Source organism: Eucyclogobius newberryi, unplaced genomic scaffold, assembly GCF_026437365.1.
Source record: "Eucyclogobius newberryi isolate DKJ021-1_F unplaced genomic scaffold, fEucNew1.0.hap1 SCAF_3, whole genome shotgun sequence".
In the NCBI taxonomy this organism is placed as follows: Eukaryota; Metazoa; Chordata; class Actinopteri; order Gobiiformes; family Gobiidae; genus Eucyclogobius; species Eucyclogobius newberryi.
Genome location: NW_027315945.1, coordinates 36,520,639 through 36,539,570, shown reverse-complemented (window position 1 = coordinate 36,539,570; position 18,932 = coordinate 36,520,639). Strand labels below are relative to the sequence as shown.

The 18,932-nt window shown below is 40.7% G+C and overlaps 2 protein-coding genes across 2 annotated transcripts in view; one reads left to right on the top strand and one right to left on the bottom strand.

The window, feature by feature from the left end:
• Nucleotides 1–18,932, top strand: part of ascc3 (activating signal cointegrator 1 complex subunit 3) — a 227,263-nt gene that overhangs the window by 69,838 nt on the left and 138,493 nt on the right. The gene's annotated exons all lie outside the window — the stretch shown is intronic.
• On the bottom strand, nucleotides 1,447–4,893 carry LOC140374008 (uncharacterized). Its single transcript, XM_072460768.1, has 3 exons — nucleotides 4,758–4,893; nucleotides 2,805–3,150; nucleotides 1,447–2,252 (listed from the first exon to the last, which is right to left on the bottom strand). The coding sequence occupies exons 1-3, from the start codon at nucleotides 4,891–4,893 to the stop codon at nucleotides 1,466–1,468; spliced, it is 1,269 nt and encodes a 422-aa protein (XP_072316869.1). The 3' UTR covers nucleotides 1,447–1,465.

Here is an 18,932-nt window from a genome sequence, read left to right as displayed (position 1 = left end):
TTCTGATCGCTCCAGAGATGTTCTGATCGCTCCAGAGATGTTCAGAGATGTTCAGATCGCTCCAGACGTGTTCAGATCGCTCCAGAGATGTTCAGAGATGTTCAGATCGCTCCAGAGATGTTCAGATCGCTCCAGAGATGTTCAGATCGCTCCAGAGATGTTCAGATCGCTCCAGATGTGTTTAGATTGCTTCAGAGGTGTTCAGATCGCTCCAAATGCTGTTCAGATCGCTCCAAATGCTGTTCAGATCGCTCCAGAGATGTTCAGATCGCTCCAGAGATGTTCAGATCGCTCCAGAGATGTTCAGATCGCTCCAGAGGTGTTCAGATCGCTCCAGAGATGTTCAGATCGCTCCAGAGATGTTCAGATCGCTCCAAATGCTGTTCAGATCGCTCCAGAGATGTTCAGATCGCTCCAGAGATGTTCAGATCGCTCCAGAGGTGTTCAGATCGCTCCAGACGTGTTTAGATTGCTCCAGAGGTGTTCAGATCGCTCCAAATGCTGTTCAGATCGCTCCAGAGGTGTTCAGATCGCTCCAAATGCTGTTCAGATCGCTCCAGAGATGTTCAGATCGCTCCAAATGCTGTTCAGATCGCTCCAGAGATGTTCAGATCGCTCCAGACGTGTTCAGATCGCTCCAGAGATGTTCTGATCGCTCCAGAGATGTTCAGATCGCTCCAGACGTGTTCAGATCGCTCCAGACGTGTTCAGATCCCTCCAGAGATGTTCTGATCGCTCCAGAGATGTTCAGAGATGTTCAGATCGCTCCAGACGTGTTCAGATCGCTCCAGAGATGTTCAGAGATGTTCAGATCGCTCCAGAGATGTTCAGATCGCTCCAGAGATGTTCAGATCGCTCCAGAGATGTTCAGATCGCTCCAGATGTGTTTAGATTGCTTCAGAGGTGTTCAGATCGCTCCAAATGCTGTTCAGATCGCTCCAAATGCTGTTCAGATCGCTCCAGAGATGTTCAGATCGCTCCAGAGATGTTCAGATCACTCCAGAGGTGTTCAGATCGCTCCAGAGATGTTCAGATCGCTCCAGAGATGTTCAGATCGCTCCAGAGATGTTCAGATCGCTCCAGACGTGTTTAGATTGCTCCAGAGGTGTTCAGATCGCTCCAAATGCTGTTCAGATCGCTCCAGAGGTGTTCAGATCGCTCCAAATGCTGTTCAGATCGCTCCAGAGATGTTCAGATCGCTCCAGAGATGTTCAGATCGCTCCAGAGGTGTTCAGATCGCTCCAGACGTGTTCAGATCGCTCCAGAAATGTTCAGATTGCTCCAGAGATGTTCAGAGATGTTCAGATCTCTCCAGAGATGTCCAGAGATGTTCAGATCGCTCCAGAGATGTTCAGAGATGTTCAGGTCGCTCCAGACATGTCAGATCGTTGAGTTCAAATCTCAAGGACATTGACAGAGATGTTCTGTATGGAAGCCGACACCCGGTTTAGACCCGGTTTAGACCCTAACATCCCAAAATGGAGTCGTCCCACAGTTTCTCCTCTTCTGTCCTCGAGTCCTCCTCCTTCTTCATCTTGTCTCTCCTGGACCTCTGCTTGTCCTCCTGTAGCACCACCTGCTGGACAGCGCCTTCCTCTGCGTCCTCTGACTCGTCCTTCTTACATCTGCTCCATCTTTTGCTCTCGTTTTCTCTCTCTTTCTTTTGCGTCCTATGCCTCCTCTCCTCACTTCCTTTCCTCCTCTCCTCACTTCCTTTCCTCCTCTCCTCGCTTCCTTTCCTCCTCTCCTTCCTTACCTTCCTCCTCCTCCTCTTCTCTCTCTCTCCATCACTTGAACTTTCGCTCGTGGAACAACTTGAACTTGTCGTTTCAGAGCTCGATTCCCTCTTGTTCTTCCTCTTTCTTGTCTGTTCTTTGACTTGTGGCTCCGCCTGAAGTGCCCAGGCTGGAGCTCCCCACGCAGGACGCAGAGGGTAGTGCAGCGAGGTCCGAGCGTGAACGTGTGCGTCCTCGTTCGTTTCCTTCAGAGAAGGTTTAGGATGCGGCGTGAGGGCCGGCCGCGTCCAGATGTGATCCTGGAGTTTGTCTGAAGGCTCCTTGCTGGTCTCCTTGCTGGTCTCCTTGCTGGTCTCCTTGCTGGTCTCCTTGCTGGTCTCCTTGCTGGTCTCCTTGGCAGCAGGACTAGGATGCACTCCTCTGGCCTGCTGGACTCTGATGTAGTCCTGGAGCTGGTCGCTGTAGGAGCTGTAGATGTTCTGCTGAGAGCGACGCTCCTCCAGAACCTTCTGCTCCCTGGAATCAAAACAAATATTTCAATTACTTCTTTTCAAATACTTTTCCGTCCGAAGCTTCACGAGACGGAGCAGCTTTAGCATGAGCGTGTTTTACATCTCCAGAATCATAAGTTCTGGCTGTTTCCAGCAGAGGGCGCTTTAAAACCCCATAGGAGCAGGGCGTGGCAGACTTTAAAACCCCAGAGGAGCAGGGCGTGGCAGACTTTAAAACCCCAGAGGAGCAGGGCGTGGCAGACTTTAAAACCCCATAGGAGCAGGGCGTGGCAGACTTTAAAACCCCAGAGGAGCAGGGCGTGGCAGACTTTAAAACCCCAGAGGAGCAGGGCGTGGCAGACTTTAAAACCCCATAGGAGCAGGGCGTGGCAGACTTTAAAACCCCAGAGGAGCAGGGCGTGGCAGACTTTAAAACCCCAGAGGAGCAGGGCGTGGCAGACTTTAAAACCCCATAGGAGCAGGGCGTGGCAGACTTTAAAACCCCAGAGGAGCAGGGCGTGGCAGACTTTAAAACCCCAAATGAGCAGGGCGTGGCAGAGAGAGAGTGAAGTCTGACTTGATGTGTTTGGCTCCGCCCACGTGCGCCCAGTACATCTCCACGGAGCTGAAGTGCAGACAGCAGAGGGCGCAATGCAGATGCTCCGCCTCCAGCTCCTGCAGCAGTTCCTTCTGGCTCCGCCTCCTCTGGTGCTTCCTCCCGTTGTAATGCTGCAGCGCGATCTGCCTGTGAGGGAAGGAGGCGCAGCACAGGGAGCAGAAGAGGTCTGGAGCAGAGGAGGAGGAGGCAGGAGCAGAGGAGGAGGAGGAGAGAGGAGCGGAGGGGGAGAGAGGAGCAGAGGAGGAGGAGGAGAGAGGAGCAAAGGAGAGAGGAGCGGAGGGGGAGAAGATAGGAGCAGATGAAGCTGTGGTGGGAGGAATAGAAGATAAAGAGGAAGAGGGAGAGATGCAGGGAGGTGTTTTGGATGGATCACAGAGTACAGCGGGAGCAGAGGAGGGAGCAGAGGGAGCAGAGGAGGGAGCAGAGGAGGGAGCAGAGGAGGGAGCAGAGGAGGGAGCAGAGGAGGGAGCAGAGGAGGGAGCAGAGGAGGGAGCAGAGGGAGCGGAGGGAGCAGAGGAGGGAGCAGAGGGAGGAGCAGAGGAGGGAGCAGAGGAGGGAGCAGAGGGAGGAGCAGAGGGAGCAGAGGAGAGAGCAGAGGGAGCAGAGGAGGACCTCAGGTGGGCTGTGGAGAGAAGAGGTTTGTGTCAGATTGATCTGGTTCTAATGAAACAAAACATTCTAAGAAACAAGATAAATGATTGACATATCTTTATGGAGGGACACGCCCACATGGGTCAAAGGGAGCGCCAGAGGGACACGCCCACATGGGTCAAAGGGAGCGCCAGAGGGACACGCCCACATGGGTCAAAGGGAGCGCCAGAGGGACACGCCCACATGGGTCAAAGGGAGCGCCAGAGGGACACGCCCACATGGGTCAAAGGGAGCGCCAGAGGGAAACGCCCACATGGGTCAAAGGGAGCGCCAGAGGGACACGCCCACATGGGTCAAAGGGAGCGCCAGAGGGACACGCCCACATGGGTCAAAGGGGGGCCAGAGGGACACGCCCACATGAGTCAAAGAGGGGCCAGAGGGACACGCCCACATGGGTCAAAGGGAGCGCCAGAGGGACACGCCCACATGGGTCAAAGGGGGCGCCAGAGGGACACGCCCACATGGGTCAAAGGGAGCGCCAGAGGGACACGCCCACATGGGTCGAAGGGAGCGCCAGAGGGACACGCCCACATGGGTCAAAGGGAGCGCCGGAGGGACACGCCCACATGGGTCAAAGTGGGGCCAGAGGGACACGCCCACATGGGTCAAAGGGAGCGCCAGAGGGACACGCCCACATGGGTCAAAGGGGGCGCCAGAGGGACACGCCCACATGGGTCAAAGGGGGTGCCAGAAGGACACGCCCACATGGGGTCAAAGGGGGGCCAGAGGGACACGCCCACATGGGTCAAAGGGAGCGTCAGAGGGACACGCCCACATGGGTCAAAGGGGGGCCAGAGGGACACGCCCACATGAGTCAAAGAGGGGCCAGAGGGACACGCCCACATGGGTCAAAGGGAGCGCCAGAGGGACACGCCCACATGGGTCAAAGGGGGCGCCAGAGGGACACGCCCACATGGGTCAAAGGGGGTGCCAGAAGGACACGCCCTTATGGGGTCAAAGGGGGGCCAGAGGGACACGCCCACATGGGTCAAAGGAGCGCCAGAGGGACGCGCCCACATGGGTCAAAGGGGGCGCCAGAGGGACACGCCCACATGGGTCAAAGGGGGTGCCAGAAGGACACGCCCTTATGGGGTCAAAGGGGGGCCAGAGGGACACGCCCACATGGGTCAAAGGAGCGCCAGAGGGACACGCCTACATGGGTCAAAGGGGGGCCAGAGGGACACGCCCACATGGGTCAAAGGGGGCGCCAGAGGGACACGCCCACATGGGTCAAAGGGGGCGCCACAGGGACACGCCCACGTGGGTCAAAGGGGGCGCCAGAGGGACACGCCCACATTGTTCTCCTGGCCGTGTGCTGAGGGTCGTTGTCTTGTTGAGGATGAACCTTCGTCCCAGGCTGAGGTCCAGAGTCGGGATGTCTCAGTAACTGCTGCATTCTTCCTGTTGATCCTAGTCTCCCAGATCCTGCAGCTGAAGAACATCCCACAGCGCGATGCTGCCACCACCGAGCTTCACTGTAGGTCCTGATCATGTGATGAGCGAGGCCTGGTTTCCTCCAGACGCTTCGATACAAGACAAAGAGTTCAATCTTAGTTTCTGCTATTCCCAGAGTTCTTCAGGTACAGTTTTGCAAATTCCAGGAGTGGCTTCGGTCTGGCCGGTTCTCCTCTCCACAGGGACCACCGGGTTCATGTTTACCTCCCTCGCCATAAAACAACAACAACAACAACAACCTCCCCCACCTTCTATAGACACGTGTATACTTTTACAAATCATGTCCAATCAACTGCATTTACCTCAGATGGACTCCAGTCAAGCTGTAGAAGCATCTCAAGGACGATGAGTGGAACAACCATGAACTGAGCTCCGCTTTGAGCGTCATGGCAACCACTGTGAAGTGCTTTTTTTTTCTATTATTCATACATTTGCAAAGAATTCATGCAACCTTCTTTCACGTTGTCATTTTGGGGTAAATAATGAGTGTAATCCACGTTGGAATAAGGCTGTAGCGCACTCTCCCGATGCACTGTACATCCCAATTAGATGCAGCATTTTAAAATGATTGTAATCTATAAGGGCCCAATTAATGTGTTTTAAGTGTCCGGTGGATTGGCGGGATATTCCCAGCGCTCCCCGTTTGTCCATATGGCTGTAGGCTGTGTACATACTTTGCTAACGAGCCGTCCCACTCAGCGGCTGCCAGCTCCAGCTAATGGCCATCTCCTAATGCGTATCCATGGAAGCTTGCATGTTATCTCCATGACTGCAGCAGTGTGTGCCAAAATGTGGCCTCAACAATTCAAGTTTTTATTGAATCAACGTACAATGGTCAATCGTCTACTCGGGTTGAAGTATAATCCTCCAGACTAAAAGAATACTTCAAAATAATCTGGGGATTGACTTACTGAATATCTGTCTTGTTTATGCCTATTAAATTAGTGTTAAAATCCACTTAAAAAAAAAATATATATATATATATAAACAAAATAAAACATAAAAAGATGAATATGAGCAAAAAACAATATCACATTTTAAAATCACTTAAAACACTTAAACACAGAACAAATATTCTGCTTGATTTACAGATTTAATCAATGTCTTGCTCCAGAGCCAAACATGCAGTTTTTAGTGTATTATGCCATTAGGTCAGACACAGAATTATATATTTACTTTATTATTATACTATATTATATATATATTATACTTTTATTCATCTTTGTTTTTGGAACATAGCAGATTAACTAAAACGCATACACCGATTCTTTTTACGATGCTAAAATATCAAACATATATATTTACACTTGAGGACGTAGGATTTGGAAAGGTTAAAGGAGCTCATCCAGGTCCTCTCCGTCAGACAAACGGAGAAGCAGCTGTGACTAAAGATTGTTTTTTGTGGTGGACTCATATCTTGGACAGCTGCTCACTAACGACCCGATTTAACCCGCTCTGTAAATGTGGACCACAGATGAAGCTCTGTCCGGTCCGGGCCCACCTCATCGGGCCAGAACGGCTTCAAATGAAAGGGATTTAGGGTCAAACGCTTGGTCACCTACTGTACGAGGAATAAGAGAAAGATACCACACAAGTGAAAGTGCCACTAATTGAACTAAAACTAAGTTAAGATAAATAGTTGCACCGGCCAAAAAATGCACAATAGAGAAGAAAAAAAATATATATAAGTCGCACTGGAGTGTCAGTCGTTTTTGTGGGAAATTTATTTGATAAAATCCAAGACCAAGAACAGACATTTCATCTTGAAATGCAGTTTAAAATAATAACAGATGAGAGAACATGATGAATAGGTGTACGTATGCTAACATGCTAACGCTAACACCTTCAGCTACATGAGGCACAGACAGAACTGTGGTAAGTGTCTGGTATGTTAACGTAACATATGAACAGTTATTCAGATAACTATAGCATAAAGAACATGCTAACAAGTTTACCAAAGCATCAGTTTTACCCCAAATCACTAAATCCATTGAATTCTTCTTCCTCTGTGTCACTTCTAAACAACTCCACAAACTCCAGAGGTAGAGGAAGTGCAGATCCTTCTTCTGCGTCGCTTAGAGCCTAGAGCGCCCTCTTGTGGTTGTGAAAATAGAGTATAAGTCGCACCCCGGCCAAAACTATGAAAAAAGGTGCGACTTATAGTCCAGAAAACACGGTATATTTTGAAGTCTGTTGAAAAATGTGTGCTTTTTAAAGGATTTTTTGGGCCGTCGGCTTTATTAGACGGGACATCTGAGCGTGGCATGGGGATGAGAGCGAGGGAGGACATGCGGTAAATTGTCAGAGCCAGGATTCGAACTCGCAACACTGCGGTCGGCGGCACATGGAGCCTGACATGTGTGCTGCTGCCACTGTAAACGTATTTATTATGCAAATAAATCACGTAAACTATGTGATAATTAGCTTTTTAATCAACCGGTGGAAGGCATTACGTGGGTTAAACATTCACCTCGTGTACTCGCCGCAATTAAACTGAACATGCCGCTTTCTTTTTCTGCGCAATCTTCATAAAACAGAGCTTTTATGTTTCAGTTCAGCTCGGTGCACTTAATTATGCAGAACGAGAGCGCTAAGAGACCTTAGCATCCACACAGCGCTGCCTGTACTGAGAGCTGCATTAACCGAGACAAACGGAACAAAGACGAGGAAATAAAGTCACAAACGGAAGGTCCATATTGCAGTTTGAAAAGTTCAATGTGCGTTTAAGCAGGTCTAGAGTTAGCATTTTACACCTTAAAGTATGTATGTAACGCTAGCTGTAATTGAGTGAATGTAAAGCTACGTTACAGGCGCCACGGAGACGAACAACACCCTCATAATGTCACGTTTTCAGTTCTGGAGAGACTGGTGGAGATGCAGGATTGCTCAAAGCTCTGTATTTATTTCCTTATTCAGTTGAAATTGGACGGTGCATGTTAATCATTGTGTCAGCAGCAGCTTCAGCAACGACATAAAAATGCAGAGAATAAGCAAAAAAAGACATGTCATCCCTTTTCCAAATAAAACCGGTAAAGAAAAGAAAAACACAACTTTTCATAACAAAACATTATACATTAAACCGGACATAAATATTGTTATTATATATAGATATTATTTTTGTATACATATGTTATTATTATATATAGATATTATTATATATAGATATTATTTTGTATATAGATATTATTATTATCATTATTATATATATATATTATATATATATATATATATATATAAATATTATTTTGTATTATATATAGATATTATTATTATTATATATAAAATTTTTATGCATAGATATTTTTTATTATATATAGATATTATTATATATAGATATTACATTATTATTATTTTTTTATTATATTATCGATATACCAATTTGCACCTTTTTTCATAATTTTGGTGCGACTTTTACTTATATCTATACTTATATATATATATATATATATATATATATATATATATATATATACTTTTACTCCGGAGCGACTTATATGTGATATTATTTGTTATTTTCACACTCGCAACCGCAGAACTGAAATGATCATTATTATGGTGGTACAGAACTGACATTATCATTATTATGGTGGTACAGTAGTGAAATCATTATTATGGTGGTACAGGACTGAAATCATCATTATTATGGTGGTACAGGACTGAAATCATCATTATTATGGTGGTACAGTAGTGAAATCATCATTATTATGGTGGTACAGGACTGAAATCATCATTATTATGGTGGTACAGGACTGAAATCATCATTATTATGGTGGTACAGAACTGACATTATCATTATTATGGTGGTACAGTAGTGAAATTATCATTATTATGGTGGTACAGTAGTGAAATTATCATTATTATGGTGGTACAGTAGTGAAATTATCATTATTATGGTGGTACATTAGTGAAATCATTATTATGGTGGTACAGTAGTGAAATTATCATTATTATGGTGGTACAGGACTGAAATCATCATTATTATGGTGGTACAGTAGTGAAATCATTACTATGGTGGTACAGTAGTGACATTATCATTATTATGGTGGTACAGTAGTGAAATCATCATTATTATGGTGGTACAGTAGTGACATCATCATTATTATGGTGGTACAGTATTGAAATCATCATTATTATGGTGGTACAGGACTGAAATCATCATTATTATGGTGGTACAGTAGTGAAATCATCATTATTATGGTGGTACAGTAGTGAAATCATCATTATTATGGTGGTACAGGACTGAAATCATCATTATTATGGTGGTACAGTAGTGAAATCATCATTATTATGGTGGTACAGTAGTGAAATTATCATTATCATGGTGGTACAGGACTGAAATCATCATTATTATGGTGGTACAGTAGTGAAATCATTATTATGGTGGTACAGGACTGAAATCATCATTATTATGGTGGTACAGAACTGACATTATCATTATTATGGTGGTACAGTAGTGAAATTATCATTATTATGGTGGTACAGTAGTGAAATCATCATTATTATGGTGGTACAGGACTGAAATCATCATTATTATGGTGGTACAGGACTGAAATCATTATTATGGTGGTACAGTAGTGAAATTATCATTATTATGGTGGTACAGTATTGAAATCATCATTATTTTGGTGGTACAGGACTGAAATCATCATTATTATGGTGGTACAGTAGTGAAATCATTATTATGGTGGTACAGGACTGAAATCATCATTATTATGGTGGTACAGTAGTGAAATCATCATTATTATGGTGGTACAGTAGTGAAATTATCATTATTATGGTGGTACAGTAGTGACATTATCATTATCATGGTGGTACAGGACTGAAATCATCATTATTATGGTGGTACAGTAGTGACATTATCATTATCATGGTGGTACAGGACTGAAATCATCATTATTATGGTTGTACAGGACTGAAATTATCATTATTATGGTGGTACAGTAGTGAAATCATCATTATTATGGTGGTACAGTAGTGAAATCATCATTATTATGGTGGTACAGTAGTGAAATCATCATTATTATAGTGGTACAGTAGTGAAATCATCATTATTATGGTGGTACAGTAGTGAAATCATCATTATTATGGTGGTACAGGACTGAAATCATCATTATTATGGTGGTACAGTAGTGAAATCATCATTATTATGGTGGTACAGTATTGAAATCATCATTATTATGGTGGTACAGGACTGAAATCATCATTATTATGGTGGTACAGTAGTGAAATCATCATTATTATGGTGGTACAGTAGTGAAATCATCATTATTATGGTGGTACAGGACTGAAATCATCATTATTATGGTGGTACAGTAGTGAAATCATCATTATTATGGTGGTACAGAACTGACATTATCATTATTATGGTGGTACAGTAGTGAAATCATCATTATTATGGTGGTACAGGACTGAAATCATCATTATTATGGTGGTACAGTAGTGACATTATCATTATTATGGTGGTACAGTAGTGAAATTATCATTATCATGGTGGTACAGGACTGAAATCATCATTATTATGGTGGTACAGTAGTGACATTATCATTATTATGGTGGTACAGGACTGAAATTATCATTATTATGGTGGTACAGGACTGAAATCATTATTATGGTGGTACAGGACTGAAATCATCATTATTATGGTGGTACAGTAGTGAAATCATCATTATTATGGTGGTACAGTAGTGAAATCATCATTATTATGGTGGTACAGGACTGAAATTATCATTATTATGGTGGTACAGGACTGAAATCATTATTATGGTGGTACAGGACTGAAATCATCATTATTATGGTGGTACAGTAGTGAAATCATCATTATTATGGTGGTACAGTAGTGAAATCATCATTATTATGGTGGTACAGTAGTGACATTATCATTATTATGGTGGTACAGTAGTGAAATCATTATTATGGTGGTACAGGACTGAAATCATTATTATGGTGGTACAGAACTGACATTATCATTATTATGGTGGTACAGTAGTGAAATTATCATTATTATGGTGGTACAGTAGTGACATTATCATTATTATGGTGGTACAGTAGTGAAATCATCATTATTATGGTGGTACAGTAGTGACATCATCATTATTATGGTGGTACAGGACTGAAATCATCATTATTATGGTGGTACAGTAGTGAAATCATCATTATTATGGTGGTACAGGACTGAAATCATCATTATTATGGTGGTACAGTAGTGAAATCATTATTATGGTGGTACAGTAGTGAAATCATCATTATTATGGTGGTACAGTAGTGAAATCATCATTATTATGGTGGTACAGTAGTGACATCATCATTATTATGGTGGTACAGGACTGAAATCATCATTATTATGGTGGTACAGTAGTGAAATCATCATTATTATGGTGGTACAGGACTGAAATCATCATTATTATGGTGGTACAATAGTGAAATTATCATTATTATGGTGGTACAGTATTGAAATCATCATTATTATGGTGGTACAGGACTGAAATCATCATTATTATGGTGGTACAGTAGTGAAATCATTATTATGGTGGTACAGGACTGAAATCATCATTATTATGGTGGTACAGTAGTGAAATTATCATTATTATGGTGGTACAGGACTGAAATCATCATTATTATGGTTGTACAGTAGTTACATTATCATTATTATGGTGGTACAGTCGTGAAATCATCATTATTATGGTGGTACAGTAGTGACACTATCATTATTATGGTGGTACAGTAGTGAAATCATCATTATTAAAGTGGTACAGGACTGAAATCATCATTATTATGGTGGTACAGTAGTGACACTATCATTATTATGGTGGTACAGTAGTGACATTATCATTATTATGGTGGTACAGTAGTGAAATCATCATTATTAAAGTGGTACAGGACTGAAATCATCATTATTATGGTGGTACAGTAGTGACATTATCATTATTATGGTGGTACAAGACTGAAATCATCATTATTATGGTGGTACAGTAGTGACATTATCATTATTATGGTGGTACAGGACTGAAATCATCATTATTATGGTGGTACAGTAGTGAAATCATCATTATTATGGTGGTACAGTAGTGACATTATCATTATTATGGTGGTACAGTAGTGAAATCATCATTATTATGGTGGTACAGTAGTGAAATCATTATTATGGTGGTACAGTAGTGACATTATCATTATTATGGTGGTACAGGACTGAAATTATCATTATTATGGTGGTACAGTAGTGAAATCATCATTATTATGGTGGTACAGTAGTGAAATCATCATTATTATGGTGGTACAGTAGTGAAATTATCATTATTATGGTGGTACAGGACTGAAATCATTATTATGGTGGTACAGTAGTGAAATCATCATTATTATGGTGGTACAGTAGTGAAATCATCATTATTATGGTGGTACAGTAGTGAAATCATCATTATTATGGTGGTACAGTAGTGAAATCATCATTATTATGGTGGTACAGTAGTGAAATCATTATTATGGTGGTACAGGACTGAAATCATCATTATTATGGTGGTACAGGACTGAAATCATTATTATGGTGGTACAGTAGTGAAATCATCATTATTATGGTGGTACAGTAGTGAAATCATCATTATTATGGTGGTACAGTAGTGAAATCATCATTATTATGGTTGTACAGGACTGAAATTATCATTATTATGGTGGTACAGTAGTGAAATCATCATTATTATGGTGGTACAGTATTGAAATCATCATTATTATGGTGGTACAGGACTGAAATCATCATTATTATGGTGGTACAGTAGTGAAATCATCATTATTATGGTGGTACAGTAGTGAAATCATCATTATTATGGTGGTACAGTAGTGAAATCATCATTATTATGGTGGTACAGAACTGACATTATCATTATTATGGTGGTACAGTAGTGAAATCATCATTATTATGGTGGTACAGTAGTGACATCATCATTATTATGGTGGTACAGGACTGAAATCATCATTATTATGGTGGTACAGTAGTGAAATCATCATTATTATGGTGGTACAGGACTGAAATCATCATTATTATGGTTGTACAGGACTGAAATCATCATTATTATGGTGGTACAGTAGTGAAATCATCATTATTATGGTGGTACAGGACTGAAATTATCATTATTATGGTTGTACAGGACTGAAATTATCATTATTATGGTGGTAAAGTAGTGAAATCATCATTATTATTGTGGTACAGTAGTGAAATCATCATTATTATGGTGGTACAGTAGTGAAATCATCATTATTATAGTGGTACAGTAGTGAAATCATCATTATTATGGTGGTACAGTAGTGAAATCATCATTATTATGGTGGTACAGGACTGAAATCATCATTATTATGGTGGTACAGTAGTGAAATCATTATTATGGTGGTACAGTAGTGAAATCATCATTATTATGGTGGTACAGTAGTGAAATCATCATTATTATGGTGGTACAGTAGTGACATCATCATTATTATGGTGGTACAGGACTGAAATCATCATTATTATGGTGGTACAGTAGTGAAATCATCATTATTATGGTGGTACAGGACTGAAATCATCATTATTATGGTGGTACAATAGTGAAATTATCATTATTATGGTGGTACAGTATTGAAATCATCATTATTATGGTGGTACAGGACTGAAATCATCATTATTATGGTGGTACAGTAGTGAAATCATTATTATGGTGGTACAGGACTGAAATCATCATTATTATGGTGGTACAGTGGTGAAATTATCATTATTATGGTGGTACAGGACTGAAATCATCATTATTATGGTTGTACAGTAGTTACATTATCATTATTATGGTGGTACAGTCGTGAAATCATCATTATTATGGTGGTACAGGACTGAAATCATCATTATTATGGTGGTACAGTAGTGACACTATCATTATTATGGTGGTACAGTAGTGACATTATCATTATTATGGTGGTACAGTAGTGAAATCATCATTATTAAAGTGGTACAGGACTGAAATCATCATTATTATGGTGGTACAGTAGTGACATTATCATTATTATGGTGGTACAAGACTGAAATCATCATTATTATGGTGGTACAGTAGTGACATTATCATTATTATGGTGGTACCGGACTGAAATCATCATTATTATGGTGGTACAGTAGTGAAATCATCATTATTATGGTGGTACAGTAGTGACATTATCATTATTATGGTGGTACAGTAGTGAAATCATCATTATTATGGTGGTACAGTAGTGAAATCATTATTATGGTGGTACAGTAGTGACATTATCATTATTATGGTGGTACAGGACTGAAATTATCATTATTATGGTGGTACAGTAGTGAAATCATCATTATTATGGTGGTACAGTAGTGAAATCATCATTATTATGGTGGTACAGTAGTGAAATCATCATTATTATGGTGGTACAGTAGTGAAATTATCATTATTATGGTGGTACAGGACTGAAATCATTATTATGGTGGTACAGTAGTGAAATCATCATTATTATGGTGGTACAGTAGTGAAATCATCATTATTATGGTGGTACAGTAGTGAAATCATCATTATTATGGTGGTACAGTAGTGAAATCATCATTATTATGGTGGTACAGTAGTGAAATCATCATTATTATGGTGGTACAGTAGTGAAATCATTATTATGGTGGTACAGGACTGAAATCATCATTATTATGGTGGTACAGGACTGAAATCATTATTATGGTGGTACAGTAGTGAAATCATCATTATTATGGTGGTACAGTAGTGAAATCATCATTATTATGGTGGTACAGTAGTGAAATCATCATTATTATGGTTGTACAGGACTGAAATTATCATTATTATGGTGGTACAGTAGTGAAATCATCATTATTATGGTGGTACAGTAGTGAAATCATCATTATTATGGTGGTACAGTAGTGAAATCATCATTATTATGGTGGTACAGTAGTGACATTATCATTATTATGGTGGTACAGGACTGAAATTATCATTATTATGGTGGTACAGTAGTGAAATCATCATTATTATGGTGGTACAGTAGTGAAATCATCATTATTATGGTGGTACAGTAGTGAAATTATCATTATTATGGTGGTACAGGACTGAAATCATTATTATGGTGGTACAGTAGTGAAATCATCATTATTATGGTGGTACAGTAGTGAAATCATCATTATTATGGTGGTACAGTAGTGAAATCATTATTATGGTGGTACAGGACTGAAATCATCATTATTATGGTGGTACAGGACTGAAATCATTATTATGGTGGTACAGTAGTGAAATCATCATTATTATGGTGGTACAGTAGTGAAATCATCATTATTATGGTGGTACAGTAGTGAAATCATCATTATTATGGTTGTACAGGACTGAAATTATCATTATTATGGTGGTACAGTAGTGAAATCATCATTATTATGGTTGTACAGGACTGAAATTATCATTATGGTGGTACAGGACTGAAATCATTATTATGGTGGTACAGTAGTGAAATCATCATTATTATGGTGGTACAGTAGTGAAATCATCATTATTATGGTGGTACAGTAGTGAAATCATCATTATTATGGTGGTACAGTAGTGAAATCATCATTATTATGGTGGTACAGTACGTGCGACTGGAGCGTAATTTCGCCCGTGGGACCGGTCCTGGCGCGCGCCGCGGGATCGCCTTCCGGTGGCAGGATGTGCGCGCGCGCCTTCATTAGCATAGCGATGAAGCGCCGGGGGCTTTAAGGGGAAGAGCGTTAAAAATGGCACTGAAGATTTCCAAAGATCATTAAACGACGGCAACTTTGTGTTTACGGCGTGCGTGCTTCAGCTCAAGGTGAGCGCCGCGCTAGCATTCATCTGCATGAATTAGCATGTTTAAGGAGTTTACGGCGTTTACGCGGCAACGCCAATAAATCAAACAGAGGGTCAGCGATAATGGTTGTGACTGTTGTGGTGCGAGTGAAAGGGTAAAGTCCAGCCATGATCCTCAGATGAATATTTATAAAGGGTTTGGAAAAGAGGGAAACTGGGATGTCGAGATGATCAGGTTAATCGGAAGTCGTGATTATTCAGGTCACAATATAATCGTAATAACCAAAAAATAAGAATTATGACCATTTTAGGAGCTAAATTAAGCATTTTTTGTTCAATATACAGCCTGAAAAATATGCGTAAATATAAATAACTTTTTTATCTCGCTGTTTTTGTCACATTTTATTCTGTTTTGTCTTTCTAAAATTTAAAATTTCATATAAGATTGAAAGAAAATGACACGATTACAAAGATTACTCAGTTGTTTGGTCTCAGCCTCAATAATCGTGGAGAATCATTTTTTTTGTCACAAGAAATGTCACTCACGCAGCTCGTTTTCACAATATATAACTAATTATCTGATAAATCGGAAATTATTCAGGTTATAATATAAGTATAAGAACTAAAATGAATAATAATCATGATTGTTTTTGAAGAATAAACAGTAGGTTAAATATGTAATGTGTAAGTTTCCATGAAGCTGGTCACACATGAAGAGAATGAAGGCTTTACATAGTACATACTTTATACTACATACTACATACTTTATACTACATACTACATACTTTATACTACATACTACATACTACATACTACATACTTTATACTACATACTACATACTACATACTACATACTTTATACTACATACTACATACTACATACTACATACTACATACTACATACTAAAGACTACATACTACATACTTTATACTACATACTACATACTACATACTACATACTTTATACTACATACTACATACTACATACTACATACTTTATACTACATACTACATACTACATACTACATACTTTATACTACATACTGCATACTACATACTTTATACTACATACTAAAGACTACATACTACATACTTTATACTACATACATTATACTACATACTAAAGACTACATACTGCATACTACATACTTTATACTACATACTAAAGACTACATACTGCATACTACATACTGCATACTACATACTAAAGACTACATACTACATACTTTATACTACATACTAAAGACTACATACTACATACTTTATACTACATACTAAAGACTACATACTACATACTTTATACTACATACTACATACTGCATACTACATACTTCATACTACATACTTCATACTACATACTACATACTTCATACTACATACTACATACTACATACTACATACTTCATACTACATACTACATACTACCTACTACCTACTACCTACTACCTACTTCATACTTCATACTTCATACTACCTACTACCTACTACCTACTACCTACTACCTACTTCATACTTCATACTTCATACTACCTACTACCTACTACCTAGTACCTACTACCTACTACCTACTACCTACTTCATACTTCATACTTCATACTACCTACTACCTACTACCTACCACCTACCACCTACCTCATACTTCATACTTCATACTTCATACTTCATACTTCATACTTCATACTACATACTACATACTTCATACTTCATACTTCATACTACATACTACATACTACATACTACATACTACATACTACATACTTCATACTTCATACTTCATACTACATACTACATACTACATACTACATACTTCATACTTCATACTTCATACTACATACTACATACTACATACTACATACTTGTCTGATTCATATGGCACTAACATGTCTGAGATGTACTTTGGTGCTAGGCCATGGAGAGACTTGTACACAAGCAGAGCTGCTTTAAAGTCTCTTCTCTGAGCCACAGGGGGCAGTGCAGAGACCTGAGAACAGGACTAGCGTGATTGTACTAGTCAGGACTACATACTACATACTTTATACTACATATTGAATACTTTATACTACATACTTCGCGCTCAACAACATTAAACCCCCTGAAATCCCACCAAACGTCACACACGACGCCTCGTTACATATAAATGTCTCCGATAGTCGCTGCCATGTTCTGGATGATTCTGCGTGACCCCCCACTGCCGCCCCCCGCCGCCCCCCGCACACTCCTGCCAACTTAAGTGGACTCTAATAAAGTTACTCTTTGATGCATTAATAACCTCTACCCTCCTCGCTCTCCTCGCTCTCCTCCTGCCGACGTGCGCTCTTTAATTATTTGGTTCTCTGAGTGTTGGAGCGAAGCGAGGAGGGGAGGAAAGTGATGACATACTTCTAATGAATCCTTGAATAAATAATACCACCCGTCTCGAGCTCACGGCGTCCCCGCCCGCCCGAGCGCCGCGTCCCCGCCCGAGCGCCGCGTCGGGGCGGTGAGTAACAGGAAGCAACAGGAAGCTGGAAAACGGGTTAAAGTCGATGCAGAATATGGATTATGACTCTGTTTAAGGTTATTGACATCGCCCAAAAATGAGATGTTTGGTTGGATTATCTCAGTGATTATAATCTATTAGAAATATGTTAAGCGCCACCTACAGGTCGGATCACTCATTGAACCAAAATGCAATTAAATTAAATATATTTCGAATTTTGCTAAAAAATAATAAACATGTTTTCATAGCGTAGCAAATCTTTTAGGTTTATAATTTCACTTCCTGGTTCTAATCAATGACATCACACTAGGAAATTACCCAGCAAACACTGGGTCAAAATTAATCTGATGTCACTTTTTTTTTGAATTTGACAAATAAAATTAGAAAGAGCGACTTTATTTTGTTGAGTTAATGTTTAGAGAGTCAGAACATGTTAGTTTCTGTGTGTAAGTTATGCATAAACTTTGACTTTAATGTGGTTTAACTCCGGTTCAGTCCTTTTTGTCCACTTTTACTGCACTTACTTTTCCTCCTCCAGTCTGCGTTCTGATTGGTCAGCTCGTGTTCAAAGAGACGAGGCGTTGACCAGAGTCCAGGCTTTGGTGTTTGGTCTTCAGTCGACACCATCCGCTCTCTCTCCCTCGTCCCTGTCCTCTCTTTCTCCTCGTCCTCTCTTTCTCCTCGTCCTCTCTTTCTCCTCGTCCTCTCTTTCTCCTCGTCCTC

Coding starts and splice junctions, on each gene's coding strand:
- LOC140374008 (XM_072460768.1), bottom strand. CDS start 4,893: ATGCAGCAGTTACTGAGACATCCCGACTCTGGACCTCAGCCTGGGACG. Junction 3,151..4,757: donor TGGCGCCCCCTTTGACCCAC/GTGGGCGTGTCC, acceptor CTCCCACCACAG/CTTCATCTGCTCCTATCTTC. Junction 2,253..2,804: donor GGCGGAGCCAAACACATCAA/GTCAGACTTCAC, acceptor TTTTGATTCCAG/GGAGCAGAAGGTTCTGGAGG.